The sequence below is a fragment of the Malaclemys terrapin genome, chromosome 19, assembly GCF_027887155.1.
Source record: "Malaclemys terrapin pileata isolate rMalTer1 chromosome 19, rMalTer1.hap1, whole genome shotgun sequence".
In the NCBI taxonomy this organism is placed as follows: Eukaryota; Metazoa; Chordata; order Testudines; family Emydidae; genus Malaclemys; species Malaclemys terrapin.
Window position 1 is genome coordinate 3,142,435 of NC_071523.1, and position 21,078 is coordinate 3,163,512.

At 45.1% G+C, this 21,078-nt stretch overlaps 1 protein-coding gene across 1 annotated transcript; it reads left to right on the top strand.

Annotated features, from left to right (window-relative positions):
• PPIH (peptidylprolyl isomerase H) lies at nt 1-16,603 on the top strand. Its single transcript, XM_054009408.1, has 10 exons — nt 1-119; nt 836-900; nt 2,396-2,419; nt 2,807-2,851; nt 3,827-3,869; nt 9,345-9,437; nt 11,626-11,713; nt 13,127-13,167; nt 14,747-14,837; nt 16,315-16,603. Exons 1-9 carry the CDS (start codon nt 54-56, stop codon nt 14,813-14,815), a joined length of 534 nt encoding a protein of 177 aa, XP_053865383.1. The 5' UTR covers nt 1-53; the 3' UTR covers nt 14,816-14,837; nt 16,315-16,603.
• Nucleotides 16,604-21,078: the final 4,475 nt, after the last annotated feature.

Here is a 21,078-nt window from a genome sequence, read left to right on the forward strand (position 1 = left end):
AGGGAGGCCGGCGGCCGGGTTCGGGTTCCGGTTCCGGGTGAGGGCGGGTCGCCATGGCGGTGCTGGCAGCCAACCCCAACAACCCCGTGGTCTTCTTCGATGTCAGCGTCGGCGGCCAGGTGGGGGCTGGGCCACTGCGGCGCCCGGCTCCGCGGGAGGGGCCGGGGAGAGGGGGGAGTGGGGGCTCGGGCCGGGGGAAGAGGCGGGGGGAGCGGGGGCTCGGGCCGGGGGAAGAGGCGGGGGGAGCGGGGGCTCGGGCTGGGGGAAGAGGCGGGGGGAGCGGGGGCTCGGGCTGGGGGAAGAGGCGGGGGGAGCGGGGGCTCGGGCTGGGGGAAGAGGCGGGGGGAGCGGGGGCTCCGGCCGGGGGAAGAGGTGTGGGGGGGTGCGGGGCGAGGGTTGGGGAGCGGGGTGTGGGGGCTCGGGCCGGGGGAAGAGGCGGGGGGAGCGGGGGCTCGGGCCGGGGGAAGAGGCGGGGGGAGCGGGGGCTCGGGCCGGGGGGGGAGCGGGGGCTCGGGCCGGGGGGGGTGTGGGGGCTCGGGCCGGGGGGGGAGCGGGGGCTCGGGCCGGGGGAAGAGGCGGGGGGAGCGGGGGCTCGGGCCGGGGGAAGAGGCGGGGGGAGCGGGGGCTCGGGCCGGGGGAAGAGGTGTGGGGGGGTGTGGGGGCTCGGGCCGGGGGGGGAGCGGGGGCTCGGGCCGGGGGAAGAGGCGGGGGCTCGGGCCGGGGGAAGAGGCTGGGGGGGGTCCGGAGCGGGGCGGGGGGGCTCGGGCTGAGGAAGAGGTAGGGTCGTAGCCCTTCGGCGGGCGGGGCCCGGCGCTGATACTCTCTGTCCCGCCAGGAGATCGGCCGCATGAAGGTGGAGCTGTTCGCTGACGTTGTGCCCAAGACGGCGGAGAATTTCAGGTAGCCTGTGACACTTTGCTCCCACTGAGGCAGCCCAATGCCCGGGGGTCGGTCACGCACCAACTCATGGTGGGACAGCCCCATACCTGACCATCCCTCCCTGTAGTGGGGCAGCCCTGCGCTGCATGGTGCCCAGGGTGTCTGATTGGGAAGAGATTTAGGGGTGGTTGTGCACTCAGTTTCTGCACACGCGTGAGCTGCCACATGCAGCAGATTGCACACGTGATCAGCCCTCTAACATCTGCTTTCATCAGCAAGGAAATCATTAACCGTGTTGACAATTACACTGGATTTCAGAGCCAACATCCCATTCAGATGAGAGGGGTAGTTCGCATTTCTCAAAGCTTAGTGTCAGGCTCTCTGCAGACCCAGCCAGACATCACTGCATCAGTTACACTGAGGTCATCTTTTTAAGATGTCTTTATAATATTCAAGACTAGAAGTTTAAATTAAATTAAATCTTAGAATCTGGAGCACAGGATGCACCTTCTGGACTAAAAGTACCTGCTTGCTAGGCTGCCAGAATCCAGACCAATGTTACCCCTGGCCATTTTTTTTCCCACCTCTAGGAAATCCTACTCTGAGCATCTGTGTTTTCCTGCCCACCACTGCTTCCATTGAGTCCCATTCTGGGGAGGGTGGGAATGGTCACGGGTTTGTCTAAACTCTTCTCCTCAAGACATTCATAATTTCCTCTGAACTTTTACTTTTAACTGGTCCCCTAATGGTAAGGGGCAAGGTTAAGACTCTTATCCCCCACATCAAGTCTCCATATTGGAAATAGCCTAGCAGGTGTGATGGCCTTACTGTTATATCTCCCCATCACCACCCAGGCACCAAATTTTATGCTATCTCCTTGTGAGATTCAGTCCACAGAGTGAGCAAAAACTCAGCTGTACATTCAGACTGGCTAGACTTTTACTAGTTCCTAAGGAAGGAGTGCCTGGCCCAAGCAGCTACTCCCACGTGCTCAGAAAAGAGGAGTGAGTCAACCATTCCCGCTTGGGAGATGTGTGCGTGACTCGGAAACCCAGCAGCCCACTCTGTTCATGTTTGCCCCTTCCTCCCATAGCACCTCAGCACACAAGAGAGATGGCAACTTACTAACTTGGCCCCCTGCTTGCTTACCTCTGGCTGAAGGGTGTCTTGCACACTAGACAGTCCAGTCCCTCAAGATGAGCAAGTGTATCCTCGTCCATCACAGACCTCCACAAAGTGCTGCCCAGTTCCACTTCTCCTGCCTCTTACAAGCCCCAGTATCCGTCTGGTCCTATCCTTCTCCCAGCTACAGAAACAAACCTGGGGAGCTGAAAGTTACTAACAGCTCTTGATGGCACCTGCGTCTAGAGACAGTGTCATTTATTCCTTCTAATAATGGACATCCCTGCTATTCCTCTTCTGTGAAATATTCAGTGGATAATAATTTGTCCTTGATTTTCAAATAATTTTTCAAAGAGACTCACTCACTGCTGTATTTGTTGTTTTTTCTTTTCAGGCAATTTTGTACAGGTGAATTCAGGTATGTAGGATCAATTTCTGCCTCCTCTTAAGCAGTAAGTCCACACAAGCAGGGAGAGTTATGGACAGAAAGTAGGAAAAAGATGTACTTGTTCTTAACCTCCTGCCAATGATGGTCTTGTTACCTGCATGAATGCAAAATGAAGACTCTTGGAAAACACCCAGTTGTCATCAAAAATATTTTTGCTGTTTGTCAGACTGAATTGGCTACAAACTGTAATATAGCCAAACGAGCTGCCCTCCCAAGTAGTGTAAGAGGGAAACATGTCAGGGCAGCACATAGGAATTGATCTCCTCAGATTGGAGCTCTTGGGACTAAAGATTCCTGGGGGGGGGTTTCCGTGTTGTGAGGTGCAGTGACGCCCAATGCCCTTTCTTTTTCTTGTAGGAAAGATGGTGTCCCAATAGGTTACAAAGGAAGCACTTTCCACAGGTAAGTACTTTTCCTTATAATTCTTAAAACAGCTTGGTGAACTACAGGTGTTCTGGAGGCATTTAGGGGGAAGGATAGCTCAGTGGTTTGAGCATTGGCCTGCTAAACCCAGGGTTGTGAGTTCAATCCTTGAGGGGGCCACTTAGGGATCTGGGGCAAAATCAAGTACTTGGTCCTGCTAGTGAAGGCAGGGGGCTGGACTCAATGACCTTTCAGGGTCCCTTCCAGTTCTATGAGATAGGTATATCTCCATTTAATAAAAAAAAAAAGCCCTCTTTTTAAGGACTTCTTTAAACTAAGGGTACGTCTACACTACCTGCTGGATCGATTTATCGGGGGTAGTGATTGATCTATCGGGGATCGACTTATCGTGTCTAGTAGACGCGATAAAATCGATCCCCGATTGCTCTGCCGTCGACTCTGGAACTCCACCACGGCAAGAGGCGGAAGCGGAGTCAACGGGGGAGCGGCAGCAGTCGACTCGCCGCCATCCTCACGGCCAGGTAAGTCAACCTAAGATACGCCGACTTCAGTTACACTATTCGTGTAGCTGAAGTTGCGTATCTTAGGTCGACCCCCAGCTAGTGTAGACCTAGCCTCAGAGGCATGCTGTACACATCAAAAAATAGTAACTCTGCATTTGTTTTCCTCTGTAACCTCTGTCTTGGGTGACTGTCCGCTGCAGTTCTTGCTAGCCCTTCTTTTGTACTTACAGAGAGAAACCACAGCCTTCTAGGTGCCTTTGACCCAATATACAGGCAGTACCTCCTCCTTTCTCTGCCTCTCTTGAGATCAGGGTTCAGTTCCCTTTGAGTACATCACCAGATCTAACGGCCAAGGGCCGCAATTCGTTTTAGCTTAAACAGTGGGAATTATATATTGATGCATTGTGGGGAATATCTCTATTTTTCACTGACATTAAGCTTCTCAAGAAGTTTTTTCAGAAAAAAGTAACTATTTTTTTTATTACTTTAGAGTCATTAAGGATTTCATGATACAGGGAGGTGACTTTGTAAACGTAGGTACTCTGTTCTTTTCCTTTCTTAAAGGATGTGGTGTGTTGCTCTCTTTCCTGGGTATATATTCATCTGTTTTCTATTTACTATTTCTTTTATGAGAAGATATTACTTGAGAAGCTTTGCTGGTGTTTTCCTATTCTCTGTACTGGAATAAATTGGAACGTGCTAGGAAACAGATATCTGGGAACTGGGCAAAATGTTTTCTCTGTGGCAACTGGAACAGCATTAGCTAAATCATCATGTATTTCTGACATGCAAAAATTCCCTTTCCTTGGGTGAGAGGTGCCAGGCTCTTCTGCCACAATGACCGTCCTCTGCAAAGTGGGGTTTCCGTGGCCTGTTGGAGGTGCCTTTGACCATGAGAGAGTTCATTCCACATAACACCAATGCTCTCCATCATCTTTTCTGGAGAACGTTTGGTCTGTCAGTTGAGGGTTGAATTTGACGTTCATGTTTTCAAAAGGAAGTGTAATTTTCTGCACTACCAGATTAACCAGTGTTTCATAAACTGCATCTCACACTGGTGAAGAAAAAATATAATTGGCTGTGTGGCAAGAACGTCTCTATTTAGAGGAAATGGAGCTTCTACTAAGGGTGACCAAGTTTGATGGTTTTTCCCCTACTGAACTGTCTCAGAATTAAAAGATAATTTCTGCCTGAAATTTCTAGGTTTCAGGCTTTGGTAAGAGGAGAATATTTTTTGATGTTTGAGGTTCATTGAGCTATTTGGGAGTTGGGAAAATTGCTATTTTTTTCACTTGGAATTATGAGTTGGCAAAATGAAAAACAGCTGGCTGTTCAAAACAAATCAAATAAAAATGGTCATGCTTTGATTCTTGATGATAGCTCTCCCAACTGGCCACAGGAAGCTTGGTTTAGCCACGTATGTTTGTTTAAAGTCAGGTTCTTTACTCGTGAGTGCTCTTCTAAAACCCACAGGGACGTCTGACAACTTCTAGTAGAAGTTTCGCAAAAATTACAAGATCCATTGACACTTGTAACTTATTACTACTACTAATTATGAGAGAAAAAAATTGTTTATTACTGTAGAGCTGGGAACCAACTGAGTGTGTTGTGCTGGGCATTAGACTGAGAGCAGGAGCCGGCCCCTCCCTTGAAGATCTTGCAGTCTAACCAGACAAGACTAACAGCGACAGGGTAGAATGTACAGAGCAGAATAAGCAGTGATATCAGCAAACATCATGTTAGTGCCACTGTGCTTGTTCTTAAAGTGTTTGGTGTGATTTAGTGAGGGAGGGTCTAAGCTAAACAGACAGACAAGGGGAGTGGGAGAGAGGAGGGGGCTGGGGCAAACACCAGTCAGCACAGGGGAAAAGAATGTCCAGTCAAAACGGGGGGAAAAATGCATCATCTGTGTCTAGAAGCCCTTACTTACACTGCTTCTGCAGCCGCTCTGCCAATTTTGGCCTCAGGCAGGTTTGTTCTGACTCACTGTTTCTTTCCCTAAGGCCACATGTCTGAAGGCAAGGGATATGCCACAGGAGCCCTAGTGCCCCCAGAGTGGGTCTCCCCTGCATAGTTCTGGATCTGGAGGGTTGTGAGGAAGCAGTGGCCCTCCTGCACTCACAAGTAATAATACTTGAAGGAATCACCTGTTAGACATCATGGAAGTCGGGCTGTCAAGTGGTTAAAAAAAAATTAATCGTGGTTAAAAAAATTAATCGTGTGGTATTGAACAATACTAGAATACCATTTATTTAAATATTTTTGGATATTTTCTACATTTTCAAATATATTGATTTCAATTACAACACAGAATACAAAGTGTACAGTGCTCACTTTATATTATTTTTTATTACAAATATTTGCACTGTAAAAACAAAAGAAATAGTATTTTTCAATTCACCCAGTACAAGTACTGTAGTGCAATATCTTTATCATACAAGTTGAGCTTACAAATATAGAATTGTGTACAAAAATAACTGCACTCAAAAATAAAACAGAGCCTACAAATCCACTCAGTCCTACTTCTTGTTCAGCCAGTTGCTCAGACAAGTTTGTTTACATTTGCAGGAGATAATGCTGCCCACTTCTTGTTTACAATGACACCTGAAAGTCAGAAAAGGCGTTCACATGGCACTGTTGTAGCCAGCATCGCAAGATATTTACGTGCCAGAGGCACTAAACATTCATATGTCCCTTCATGCTTCAACCACCATTCCAAGGGACATGTGTCCATTCCGATGACGGGTTCTGCTCGATAACAATCCAGAGCAGTGCAGACCAACGCATATTCATTTTCATTATCTGAGTCAGATGCCACCAGCAGAAGGTTGATTTTCTTTTTTTGGTGGTTCGGGTTCTGTAGTTCTGCATCGGAGTGTTGCTCTTTTAACTCATAGAATCATAGACTTTAAGGTCAGAAGGGACCATTATGATCATCTAGTCTGACCTCCCGCATTATGCAGGCCACAAAGCCGTCCCAACCCTTTCCCTTGACTCTGCTGTTGAAGTCCCCAAATCCTGTGGTTTAGAGACTTCAAGTAGCAGAGAATCCTCCAGCTAGCGACCCCTGCCCCATGCTGCGGAGGAAGGCGAAAAACCTCCAGGGCCTCTGTCAATCTACCCTGGAGGAAAATTCCTTCCCGACCCCAAATATGGCGATCAGTAGAACCCCGAGCATACAGGCAAGATTCTCCAGCCAGACCCTCATTGGCCATTGATACTATTTACCAGCGATGGCACACTGTTCATTTGACTAAAATCACGTTATCCCATTAAACCATTCCCTCCATAAACTTATCTAGCTTAATCTTAAAACCAGACAGGTCCGTCGCCCCCACCGTTTCCCTTGGAAGGCTGTTCCAATATTTCACCCCTCTGACGGTCAGAAACCTTCGTCTAATTTCAAGCCTAAACTTCCCCACGGCCAGTTTATATCCATTCATTCTCGTGTCCACATTAGTACTGAGCTGAAATTATTCCTCTCCCTCCCTGGTATTTATTCCTCTGATATATTTAAAGAGAGCAATCATATCCCCCCTCAGCCTTCGTTTGGTTAAGCTAAACAACCCGAACTCCTCGAGTCTCCTTTCATACGACAGGTTTTCCATTCCTCTGATCATCCTAGTGGCCCTTCTCTGTACCTGTTCAAGTTTGAGTTCATCTTTTTTAAACATCGGAGACCAGAACTGCACACAGTATTCCAAATGAGGTCTCACCAGTGCCTTGTACAACGGAAGCAGCACATCCTTATCCCTACTAGATATACCTCGCCTAATGCATCCCAAGACCGCATTGGCATTTTTCACCGCCACGTCACATTGTCGACTCATAGTCATCCTGCGGTCTACCAGGACTCCGAGGTCTTTCTCCTCCTCCATTACTTCTAACTGATGCGTCCCCAGCTTGTAACTAAAATTGTTGTTAGTCATCCCTAAATGCATCACCTTACACTTTTCACTATTAAATTTCATCCTATTTCTGTTACTCCAATTCACAAGGTCATTCAAGTCTCCCTGCAGAATATCCCGATCCTCCTCCGAATTTGCAATATCTCCTAACTTTGTGTCATCCGCAAACTTTATCAGCCCACTCCTACAATTGGTTCCGAGGTCAGTAATAAATAGATTAAATAAACTCATCTGAAAGCATGTTCCACACCTCGTCCCTCTCAGATTTTGGATGGCACTTCAGATTCTTAAACCTTGGGTTGAATGCTGTAGCTATCTTTCGAAATCTCACATTGGTACCTTCTTTGTGTTTTGTCAAATATTCATTGAAAGTGTTCTTAAAATGAACAACATGTGCTAGGTCATCATCCGAGACTGCTATAACATGAAATATATGGTAGAATGCGGGTAAAATAGAGCAGGGGACATACAGTTCTCCCCCAAGGAGTTTAGTCACAAATTTAATTAACGCTTTTTTTTTTTTTTTTTTAATGAGCATCATCAGCAATGTTTAGCAGATCTGGCACATAAATACCTTGCAATGCCAGCTACAAGGGTGCCATGCGAATGCCTGTTCTCACTTTCAGGTCGCATTGTAAATAAGCCTACAGCATTATCTCCTGTAAATGTAAACAAACTTGTTTGTCTTAGTGATTGGCTGAATAAGAAGTAGGACTGAGTGGACTTTTAGGCGGTAAAGTTTTACATTAATTTGTTTTTGAGTGCAGTTATGTAACAAAAAAATCTACATTTGTAAGTTGTACTTTCATGATAGAGATTGCACTTCAGAACTTGTATAAGGTGAATTGAACAATACTATTTTTTATCATTTTTACGGTGCCATACAAAAATCCAAAAATATTTAATAAATTTCAATTGGTATTCTGTTGTTTAACAGTACAATTAATCGATTAATTTTTTGGAGTTAATCGCGTGAGTTAACTGCGATTAATCCACAACCCTACATAGAAGTTCTAAATGCCTTTGTAACGGTCCAAGCTTCTAATTTGCAGAAGTGACATACTGTGCTGGTATAATTTATAAATTGTTTTGAGGCCTGAATGCTAGCAGTCAGGGTGAGTAAAAGCTGCCTCAGCATGGCTGAAACTTCAGCAAAATTATAATATTTGCTTCTCATAAGCGCCTCATCTGAGGCCTCACAGACAGTCATCCACTGGAAAAGCCAGTTGAGGGGATCACTTCCTTGTACTTAAAACAGCTGAGGCTAGCCCTCTCCCCTGAGCCTTCCTCCAACCCCCCATTTCCACCATGCTTACCCTTCATCATCACCACCTCTGCCTCATTTGTCACCTGTGACCCTTTTAAACTTCCCACCCACGCCTTCCCTTCTCTCCTCCCTTCTGTTTCCTCCAGAATGTCTGCTGTGCCTAAGGGCATGGCTACACTGGAAACTTCAAAGCGCTGTCAGGGGAAATGCTCCTGTGGCAGCGCTTTGAAGTGCAAGTGTGGTCACGCATGAGTGCTGGGAGAGAGCTCTCTCAGCGCTTCTGGTAATCCACCTCCACGAGGGGGTTAGCTCCCAGCGCTGGCGCTCGGAGCCTATTTACACTAGTGCTTTAAAGCGCTCTGACTTGCTGCGCCCAGGGGGGTGATTTTTCACACCCCTGAGCCAGCTAATTAGAGCGCTATAAAATGTAAGTGTAGACAAGCCCTAAAATGATCCACTCGCTACCATCCATAACCTCTTGTTTCCTGGCTCTGAGATCTAGACTCCACCCCCCACTTGACACCGTCTGTCGTTGCTCTCCTGTAGTTTCATGTGGCAATGGGAGCAGGTCTCTGGCTAGTATGAGGAAGGCGGGCAAGGTAGCAAGGGCTGAATCATAGTTATTTTTAGAACATTGACTCCTGGTTTCCTTACTCTAAAATGTTCAGATGTTTTCAATTCTAACATTCTTGTTAACACTAGTTTTCAAATGGAAATATGTTCTGAATTGAAACTGATTTAACAAAGCGGTTTGTCTGGGAATTTTAAATATATGCTACAGAATGCACTTTTATTGAGGTGGGATTTGAACACCTGCCTTCCTCTTTATACAGGGAGATGGTACCGGAGTAGCTAGTATATACCGGGGTCCCTTTGCAGATGAAAACTTCAAACTCAGACATTCTGCTCCTGGGCTGTTGTCTATGGTAAGTATAAGAAGACAAAGTAGTAGGACTAAAATGGCTCTGTGCTCCTTTGTGGAGATTCTTCGCTTATCTCCTGGCTCGCAGAAGTCTCCTACCTTGCATAGAACGTCTGAAAAATCCTCATTTAGGGCCAGATTCTACTACTCTTAGTCATGTTGAGCAGTATTTTACTCTGTAAGTAGCTCCCATTGACTTCAGTGGAACCATTAATGGCGTAAGGTACTAATGAACATGACTCAAGGTAGCAGTCCAGTCAGTAACTTACCCTTATCTATTAGAATTGTTGGGGTAGTTTTAATTTGCTCTGCTTGTAGAATTATTTGGTCTTACATATTTTTACACTTCAGTAAGTCTTTCTTCTCTAACTGCTAATTGTTATTAAACACCACCCCAACTAATGTTGAGTCGGGGAATTGAATAGCTATAGAAATAGTGTTTGAATCTTATATAATATATGCTCCAGGCTTCATTTTATAGAAACACAGCCACATGAGGTATGTAGGTTGGAACATACAAAATGCCATGCTGGACCAGACGAATGGTTTAACTAGTGCAGTATCTTGTCACTAACTAACTATTTCAGAGGATGGTACCCCCATAATAGACAGTTGTGCTGGAACATGACTGGGCAGAACCCCAGATAGTCTGTGATTCTGAAGCTGGAGAATTTGTTGCAGAATTCTCCTTTCTCAGTGTTAATTTAAGTAACTTGTTTCTGGGCCACCGCCTGGCTGCAAAGAGAACCTCGAAAACATGAGCCAAGAATAATTGATGCAGTGATGTCTTCCTGAGACAGCCTGAAATGACAGCTTTGAGAGGTGTGAACTGCACCACACCTTGTTAACTCCGAAACCTGTAGAGGGCTACATACATTTCATCATTAACTGTTTCACTGCTGATCATTTTAGCAGAGACATCCAGCTAACCTGTTTATCCTATAATCCTAAACGCCCTTCCTAACTGCAGAAAGCCATAACTTCCCCTACACAGATCCCTAAATTTTCAGCTTCACCTGTGACAATTTCTATGATGCAGTAAGTGTCATCAATACAAAGGACAGACCCTTCCCCCAAGAGAACAGTGGGATGTTATGGATCTCCACACAGTATTCTGCTGGCCCCAAAGCTCTTACAGAGCCACAGAAAAATCTCTGAGAGCCAACTGGCTGCACACGCTCCCAAATAACGTAAGAAGGGCCAGACTGGGTCAGACCAAAGATCCATCCAGCCCAGTGTCCTGTCTTCTGACAGTGGCCAGTGCCAGGTGCCCCAGAGGGAATGAACAGAACGGGTAATCATCAAGTGATCCATCCCCTGTCGCCCATTCCCAGCTTCTGGCAAACAGGCTAGGGACACCATCCCTGTCCATCTTGGCTAATAGCCATTGATGGACCTATCCTCCATGAATTTATCTAGTTCTTTCTTAAACCCTGTTATAGCTTGGCCTTCACTACATCCTCTGGCAAGGAGTTCCACAGGTTGACTGTGCGTTATGTGAAAAAATACTTCCTTTTGTTTGTTTTAAACCTGCTGCCTATTAATTTCATTTGGTGGCCCCTAGTTCTTGTGTTATGAGAAGGAGTAAATAACATTTCCTTATTTACTTTCTCCACACCAGTCATGATTTTATAGACCTTTATAATATCCCCCCTTAGTTGTCTCTTTTCCAAGGTGAAAGGTCTCAGTCTTATTAATCTCTCCTCATATGGCAGCTGTTCCATACCCCTAATCATTTTTGTTGCCCTTTTCTGAACCTTTTCCAAGTCCAGTATATCTTTTTTGAGATGGGGCGACCACATCTGCATGCAGTATTCAAGATGTGGGCGTATCATGGATTTATACAGAGGCAATATGATATTTTCTGTCTTATTATCTATCCCTTTTTTAATGATTCCCAACATTCTGTTCGCTTTTTTGACTGCCGGTGCACGTTGAGTGGGTTTTTTCAAAGAACTATCCACAGATCAGATTCAGATGATCTGTTATTGCTCAGCAAGGGCTCTGAGGCCACAGTCCCCATCATAGCACATGGCACTTCTTGCTTTTTTCTTTGCTCTACATATTGTGGAGCCAATATTAACTTTAGAATCTAGTCCAGGAGTGACCGCTTGCTCTCGTTTCAGGCGCCTCTGGCTTGAGATGTTCTATTCCCTAACTTTTTTGTGTTTTGTTTTTGCATTTTCAATCAGGCCAACAGTGGTCCAAGTACAAATGGGTGTCAGTTCTTCATCACGTGTTCTAAATGTGACTGGCTGGATGGGAAGCATGTTGTGTTTGGTGAGTAGCTGCAGCACAGTGTGATATCCTGATCATTTACCCCTTCCGGTTCAACCACACGGTTTTTGTTGTCGTTTCCCATTAATCTTACACAAGTGGAGTAAGAGCTTCTATGGAAATGTGCCTCGAAACCTACTGCTGTTGTGAAACCAGTAATAAATCAGCCAGCTAATGACGACTTGTTTGAGGGAAAGATGGGGAGAACTGATGCTTATTTTATGTGGCGTGGGGAAATAGCAGTGACACTAGAGTTTGCATACCGTAATTTTACAAAAGCACACGTTTTGTGTCAGACTGTAAGATCTTACGGGCGGGTCTGTCTCATATTACTGAACTAATGTCTAATATTGGCTCTTTATTGGGCCCTCGGGGCACTATGCAATATAAATATTTGATTATAGCCATTTTTGCTGTTCACAAACTGCATCTCCATCAGTGGGATTATTTCTAATAATACATCAGAGTCTCAGTCTGATTTCCATGCACGCCCTACCTGCTGGGAAGATGCACATTGCCTGTCCTGAAGATATAGACACCAGCCCCATGTCTGGGAAGGTTGTAGTTGTATTATTTATGAACCCTTTATCAGATCTATAACAACTCATAGGCAGGGCCATCCTTAGGCATATGCAGAATACGCAGCTGCGTAGGGCACCACGTAATTTGGGGCATCAAATTTTGTGGTGCCCTAGGCAGCTGCATGCTGCGTATACGGCACTGGCTCCAGCGGCCAGCCCCAGCCCCCCTGCTTTGCCCCCACCCCACCCCCTCCCCCGAGCAACGCCGCCTGTGGGATTAGCGGGGGTCCTGTTGCCGGCAGAAAGGGTCGGGCCCACACTCAGCAGCGGCGGGAAGTAGAGTGACCCGGCTCCAGCCCGCTGTGCCAGCTCCCAGCTGCCACTGCTGTGAGTGTGGGGGTGGGCCTGATCCCTTCCTTCAAGCCCCCTCCCCCAAGTGACAGGGCAGGAAGCTGGGGGAGTGGATCAGGCTGAGGCCGGGTCACTCTGCTTCCCGCTGCCACCGGTGAGTGCGGGGGGGGGGCGACTCCTGCTGCAGGCGCCCCACTAGTCCCCTGGGCCTCCCTGCCCTGCTGCTGCCCCCCACAGCTCCTGCCTCTGCAGCCCTTGAGTGCAGCCACCCACACCCTGCAGGGGGGGTGCAGGTGCTCCGGCTGCGTAGGGCACCACCGTAGATAGGGATGGCCCTGCCCACAGTGTCCAGTGGTTATAAATGGGTGAGACACATCACTGGGGCAAAGAATGGTGCATGGAGAGGTAGCCAAGTCCAAAGCAAAGGAATCTCAGAGGTATGAGAAATTAAAGTATCATCTGTACTTGACAGTCTGGGACTACAGAAAAGGTGAATAAGTGCAGTATAGAACTGCTACTAGTAAATATTCTTTTTCCCTTACAGGTAAAATTGTTGATGGGCTCCTTGTCATGAGAAAAATTGAAGTAAGTTTAGTTCCCCATCCTGTTCATGAATGTGCATGCCAGATAGTCGCATGCGGGAGTAATCCGGGCTTCATGTTCCCTCCCTGTCCATGTGCAGGATAATGATGTAACAATAGTGCCAGGGAGCGCCTTGCAGGGGCTGTGCCCTCTGCAGTGAGGGAGTCCGTCATGTAGATTTCCTTAGCAAGACACAGGGAGTCTTGTGCTGTGCAGGTGGAGGAGCCAGTCAGTGACTGGGGAAGCTCGTTCAGATGGGTTTGGTTGTGGCGCATAGAGTCCTTTCTGCAAACCTGTTGGATTTACAAGTTGAGAACAGGAATGTAAGGGAGATTGGTTCTGTGATACTGCATGGTAATGTGAAGGGGATGATCAATTCCCTGAGTTCTTCAGTTGAAATCTAATCAACACCTTCTAATAATCAATATTAAACAAGGTTTCCAAAGGGTTTCCAGGTGCTGCAGAGACACACATCTGTGTGTTGACCAGTGAATTCCATATTTAGAATGGTGTGTGGCTAATAAACACACAGGGCCTGTTAATATACTCTTGTAAAGTGTCAGTGTACCACTGTGATGGATGGCTGACTAGACAGAGCACCCCTGGCATTCTGCTTTCTGACTGGGTGCTTGAGTGCAAATATTGGATCCCCGAGCTGAGCCAGGAATAGAGAATCGAGAGGGGGAAAGACATTACAGAGCTGACAACAGCTCCACTTAAAGCCTCATGTTAACCTTCACCGAGAATCCTACAGCCCAATTCCTTTATTGCTAGCTCTGTTTTAAGAAAACCACTGTATAGGTGACTTCTGTTAAAATTTTCTGTTAGATATACAGAAAATGTAAACTTTCCTTGATCACCTTGTCTGATTGCAGTAAATTGGAGGTGTAGCCAACACAGAAGAGACCAAAACTGCCACGTAGCTTAGAGTCATAACCAGGGCTGGAGACCAAAAGGAGATTCCTCTTGCGGTGTTTCCCACCAGAAGTACTTTAATAAACAAAAGGAGGATAACTGTGTACCTCTTTTGTAGGATGCCCATGATGGGCATAGTAGAAAGAAATTAAGTGACACACACAAAGAGCATTGGCCCAAGTCCAGAATGATGTGTGATTTCTGAGGATGCACCTGGTGCACCCTTCCTCAATAGCTCCCCCTTCTGTACAAATGTGGGGTTGCTTTTCTCTTTAAAGTGACGCTAATTACAGTATCAAAGACCTAAAGCCAAAGATATCTCAAGTGACATGATCCATATTGCATCTCACTGGAAGCTACATGTATCTTTGCTGCCTTCACTTTGTTCCCCATTTGTGAGGTCAGAGTCTCTCCCATGTCTCTCAGCTCTGCAGTAAAGAGGCAGTTAGCTGGCTCTAGGTGAGGGTCCAAGGACATTGCTGCAGAAGAGAAGAGGAAATGAAAGAGCAGCAGTCATGAGTCAGACATAGTCCAAGTGCAGTTCCTCCGTATTCGTGAGGCTCAGTTACCAGGAGTCTCTTATCCAGCCTCTCAAAATAGCTTGTGACTCCCACTAACTTGCTGTGTATTTATACCTTGTAACTGTGTGGATTTTTTGTCCCCCCAGAATGTACCTACTGGTCCAAATAACAAACCCAAACTGCCAGTGGTCATCTCGCAGTGTGGTGAAATGTAGAGCAATGAATGCAGAAATCTTGGTAGGTCTGTCAGTCTTCATCAGTTTGGCTGAGAAACTATCTGATAAGAGGTGATTGTGATTGAAATCCATCTGTCACTGCCTTGAAGTTCACAATGTGCGGTTCTGCCAGCTTGCAAAGAGTGAAGAGTTTCATATGTTGTGGGAGATACAAGTAAACCTAAAAGCCCAAGAAAGTAACTGCTGAAGAATAGAGGATTCTGTATTTCCTAATTCAAGGCAGCTTTGGCATCGTCCCTCCTGGGGCTTGTGTCGTGAAGTTGAAGCACTTGCTGTCAGAATGGGGAGGGGTCTTGTCAGCTCCTGAAAGTCAGGTTGCTGACACGTGGTACATCCTCTCTTCTGACTACAGAAGGTACCATTCTCCTGATCCATGGTCAGATGTTTCTAGCACTTACTATGCTCCTGGCCACCATGGCTTGCTCACATAGTTGTTGGTACTTAAGGTCATAGACAGCACCAGAGGCCTTGTATTAAAGTATAGTGCTGTCTTCCCCACTCATCCAGCTACTTCATCCCAGACAAAAAGCATTTCAACACGTGTGCACAGATTACAGCATGTCAATCTGCAACTTGATTTTAAAATGAATTTGCCAAACATCTGTTTTTGTTAGCCTTTTAGCCACCGACTTTCAGATTTTAACAAGCAGATAGTGGCATGGAGGCACTGCATACGATTCCTCTCCACTCATATCATCTGCAAGATGAACAGAACTGCTTTCTGAAAACAAGCTAAGCCCAAATCATTCCCAAAATACCTGCATAGAGACAACCTTCCCTGCCACAAGGAAGGGTTTAGATCCACAGTGCTTTGCAGACGTTTAGGACCCAATCCTGGAAGGTGCTGAGTGCCCTCAGCCCCTTAGAGAAGGCATTCAGTGCTTTACAGGATTGGGCCCTCAATAAATGAAGTCTCCAGCTGTGGTAGGTAAGTAAAATCACCATTCTGTGCTGCTTCCTCTCCCCAGTTCACAGTTCCTGTTAGCTGGGTAGTTGTGCTAAGATGATGAACAGTGAAATCGTTGTTAATGTTGACGTTGAAATTGCCATCTTGAGATTTCAGCTCCCCCACTGGGCTGATGCGTGGAGCACGCTTCACTCAGAGGCGGGCGTTAAGTTGCTTACAGACTTGGGCAGGTGTTTACACTCTGCTCACAGTTTTCAAAGCTGCTTTTGCAGTTGTGGTGGCTGGGAGCATAATTTTTAAATGAAAGCTGAGATTCTGCTGCAGATTCCATGGCCACAGAATTGTGGTCTTCCCATGTCCCTGACAGGGACTAGCTGACACAGCTACAGACACTGTGGCTCAGCTGAGTCCCACCGCACAGCAATGTAACCCAGAGCACGAGTGCCGAATTTCTTAGCTGTTTGTTCCATCCCTTCAGCTGTTCTTCTTGGGGATCAGTTAGTCAGAGGAACCTGTGCACTCTGACGTGGCTGTTACTATTTACTGATCTCCTTTCTCCTCCCACTTCCAGGTAGTCACTGGTCCCTCGTTACCCATCACTGCAGCTGCCCCAGACTTTTCCTGCAGGCCATATCTGTGCTGCTGGCACTTCTACAGAAGTTTCTGATATTCAGGATGTACAACTTTAAAAAAAAAAAGTTCCAGTGTAAATAAAGCATTTTGTTAAATATCTGTGCAGTGTTGTTCAGTTAGAATATTTCAGGCTGGATTCTTGGACAGGTGTACTTTTTTTTTTTTTTTTGCAGGTGAATGTACTTTGAGTATTGGATAAAAGGTAACCAAATATCTAATTATGTTTATTTTGCTGGGTAATTTGTGTGTTAATTTTTCCATAACCACAATTTCCCCCTTTCTTTTTTATTTTATTTTTTTTTTTAAACAAGTTCTCTATGGTTGGGCTATTCTTTTTCCAGTGAGAAGCTAACAACAGCCGAGAGCTATTAGCAGAAGAGAGATTAATTAATTTCCTTTTGTGTGATCTTTCCACGAGGAAGCCCCAGGAGGATTACCAAAGGATCATTTGGTAATAAATATCCAGCAATTTGTGACATTTGGTTACAGCTTGCATCCCAATACCCTCAAATGACCAGACATGGCCACCACATAAGCATAACTCCTCTTTCACCACAATTTCTTCAACATTTATCCCCATTCAATCTTTTTTTTTTTTCTTTTTTTCCATCTGACTGGTGTGAGGTACCATTGAAACAGCATCTTAAGGAAATTTTATTTTATTGTGCTATACACTGAGGTTTCTGGTCCTCTTTCCGCATCAAATCACATACCTCTGGGGTAAATTGGCTATCCATATCCTTTTCCCGGTGTGTCATACAGGGACACTTATTTGTTAGGAAAGCTGTCTGCAACAATTGATGTTATAATTTTTTTGCTTCCTAATTGACTGGATGCCATTGCTTCTATTAAAATTAGCTTTCTGTATAAAACAGGTTGTCTAGAAAGTTGAGAAACACAATGCCTGACTTGGAAGTACTGGTACCAGGGGAAAGTGGGCCAGTTAACATTAATTTTGATCCTTAAATAAGTTAGAAGTTTCTTTACTGAATAGCTCGTCAACTGTGTGTATTCCTTGGCTCTCCCAGTCTTTGAAGCTCTCTAGTTTGCAATTTGGATAAAGTTCTGGATTATTTGCAATGGGTGTCATTGGTGAGGAAAGAGAGTTTAGCTTATCTCTAGTGCTATCCCAAGCCCATAGAGTAGCCTTCACTAAAGGATGTGTGTAATTTCTGGAGGGTGTCATTTTTTTTTTAATTAATCCATGGTAGCTAGCGATGTTTACACTACTGCAATTTTTTTATTCAATAAAAACCCAGTGTTGGTGGGAATTGGGGGTGTTCTAACCCCTACTGCTTTGAACTGGCTGTCTTAATAGTACCATAGATTATTTGGAACAGCCATTCTACCCTGTGGAATGGTTCTGTATAAACTATTCTCACTCTCTCTTCTTATTCTATATGAATTCTAATTACATCCTCTGTATTCCTGCTAGTGTTTTATCTGGAACAATCAAAGAAAAATTTTAAAACTGTAAAGATATCTTGGCAGAATATTCAGTTTGACTGTGGCTACTCTTCCCAACCAATAAATTGCATACTTCCCCTAGCCCCTCAGATCTTTTTTCATTAGCTAAAGTAGAGGTTTGACATTTAAATCATAGAGCTCCTGTAAGTTGAAATTTGAATTCCCAAGCATCTTATAGAATTTGTTGCCCATTTGTACCCAAATGTTTCCTGGGGGAGTGACTTTTCAGTGTCTGGAAATTTTATAGTTAGCATCTCAGATTTGACACAATTTACTTTAAACCCAGACACTTTCCCAAAATCCTAGATTATTTTGGAAATTAATTTAGGGAAATATTTGGTTTAGATAAAAAATATTACATCATGTGCATACAATGCCATTTTCTGATTTGTTCCTGAAAGTTCTGTTCCTGTTACAAATCCATTGTTCCTTATCCTCTGTGCAAAAGGCTCCACGGCCAGTGAAAAAGTAAAGGAAACAATGGATATCCCTGCCTAGTCCCTCTGTGTAATTCAAAAGGGGAGAGTTCACCCCATTAACTGGCACAATGGCTTTTGGACTAGTGTAAACAGTAGATAAAGTGAAAAAATTCTCTAAGTTCTATCTATTTAATGAACTTGAGGCCAAAGTGTGTATGGGACAGGACATGAAACAGAAAGTTCCCCTCAAAGGCTTTCACTTCATCTAGCGATAATGAGAAATTGGTTTATTTTTTTTTAAATCTGGCATTATAGAACCATAGAAATGTAGGGCTGGGGATGATTTTAAGTACTATCTGAATATTGTCTGCCATTTGTTTATCCTTAATGAATCCTGATTTATGTAAGCTGAGAACATTGACTGTAAATGTCTAGCTAGTATTTTTCAGTTAAGCAGTTATTTTAAACATGTACCGTGTTGATTTTGTATCTTTTCAGTTTCTTAATCAAAATGTTGTGCCATACCAAGTGGAATGCTTTAGAGAAGACTATATATATTACATCAATACTATGACTTTTATCAACCAAACTTGTAATCTCATCATAAAAAGCTATCAAGTTAGTGTGCCAGGATCTGTTTTCCATAAACCCATGTTGATTAGCATTAATTATATTGCCCTCCTTTAATTAATGGAGTTCCATATCAGTCATTCCATTATTGTGCTGGCATCACTGTCAGCTGCCAAACCTATAATTATCCAGGTCATCCTATTTATCCATTGAGGGGGTGGTGCTCTCTTTCTCAGCTGTAGAACATTGCCTACCGCTGTGGGCCAGGGTGACAGGAAACCTGAATCAGCAAAAAGGTGGACCATCCCACAGAATTCAGCAGAGCTGCAACAGCCAATTTTCAGGCCAATCTGACCTTCTGGTAGATTTTAAGAGAAGATGCAAAATGTTGGTTTTAAACAGAAATGGAGCTGCAGCCTTAACTAAACTGGGAAACAGAAATTTCATCATGTGGAACAGTGGTGCGCACTTTCTCCCCCCATAGGTCAATATCAAGGATTAAACATGGGCCTTCCAGAGCCACCGTTCAGCCCTTTAGCATCAGGAGCCTAACACATTTTTGCAATGAGTTATACAGCTATTGGCTAGACAGGAGTAGAATGTTGGGACGCAGGATTCCTGGGTTCTATTCCTGGCTCTGGGATGGAAATATTTATTGGGGGCTAAAACAATGGTTACACCTAGGCTAGCCACACAGGCTGCTTTAGCACAGTCAGTACAAAAGGCAATGTGGATGAGCTCTGGTCTCCCCTATCAGAGATCTGGGTTCTGGTCCTAGTTCTAACAGTGATGACTGAGAGCAACTGTTTAGTTACCTTATCTGTAGAATGGAGACAAGGATCGTTGTTTTTACGTGCAGCATGGAACTATGAGGCTTTGCTCCGTAATAAGAGTTGGAAAGTTCACAGGAATAACAGCCGCCAGTGGAAGAGAAGGCTTGAATTCGCTGACCTATTTTTTTCAATATGATACATATTGCACCTGAGCCTCTGCAGTGAAAATGCTGTTGCCTGAAATCTCTCTGTGCCACCACAGGATAAAACAGAAGGCAAAACTGGCTGCGGGTGTGAGATTCTGGGGTGCAATCCAGACCAGCGAGGGGGTCTGTCACCATCTGCCTCACAAACCTGGGTGCCTCAGAAAGCTTTGCTGCTGTAGCTCCCAACCTGGGCCACTCACAACCAGCCAAAACGCATGCAGGTCAGACCCTGAGTGTCTTTGTACAGCTGCCGCCTTGGTCCAGCATCTCTGACCCCAGCAGCCTGTCAGCAACACTCTAGCCAAGCAGCCTTGGTTACCATTGGTAGAGGGACCCCAACGCAGTACTGAGTTTTCTCAAAAACGTGTTCTACACAGCCCAGCCCTCGCCTGGACAGTTCAGATATTAAGATCTGTTGCCCCTCTATGGAGTCACTATTCAAGTTTGCTATTTTAACTGGAGTTAAAACAGTTCAGTTTAAACACAGCTCTGGATTGGTTTAGAAGATTGGATTTTAAGTGAAATCACATATCAGAGAAAGGTAGAAATGGTACAAGCAGCTAAAAGTGAAAATACATCTAAAAGTCTAAAACTTAATCGAGCAAGTTCTGGTTCAAGGCTCTGTTTAAGATGACCTTTCTCACCCAGTGTTCCTGGAAGATGGTGACTGACCCTTTCCTTGGTCAGGATCTCTCCCAGAGACCCCAAGGTGCTGGTGCCATTGTCTTCTTAAGTGAAAGAGAAAACTCAGGGTTCTGCCCCTTTCTTTTATAGTCTAGTGACCCTTGGGGGTTTACCATTCAAAGTTAGGTTTATTCAAGCAGTAAAGAAGTTGACATGGAGTCTGGTGGTGAAGGGAAGGCTCCATGCCTTTTCTTCCCCACCTATGTTTGCTGTCTCTCCTACCATCTCCTCCCCCTGCTGTCTGAGGACCTGGTTTACTACTTATATTTAAACTGGGGTAAAGAAACACTCCTTTGTTTTAGGATAGACCCGTTTAACAGATTCTGCATAGGCAGGGCTGTGTGGTTTTAGATCTAGACTAACATCATCATACTGGGGGATTTCATAGTATTACATATAATGTTGTTACATACATTTTACTATGATACTATTGACCAGTGAGTTATTAGTTTTCAAATGATACCTCACAAGGCATATTTTGCACAAAGATTATTACAATAGCCATGTCGGGTGTGAATACAGAGGTGCTTTTGGTCATAGCTGGTTGGTAAAAAATGCTCCCCCATCAGATCTCAAGGAAGAT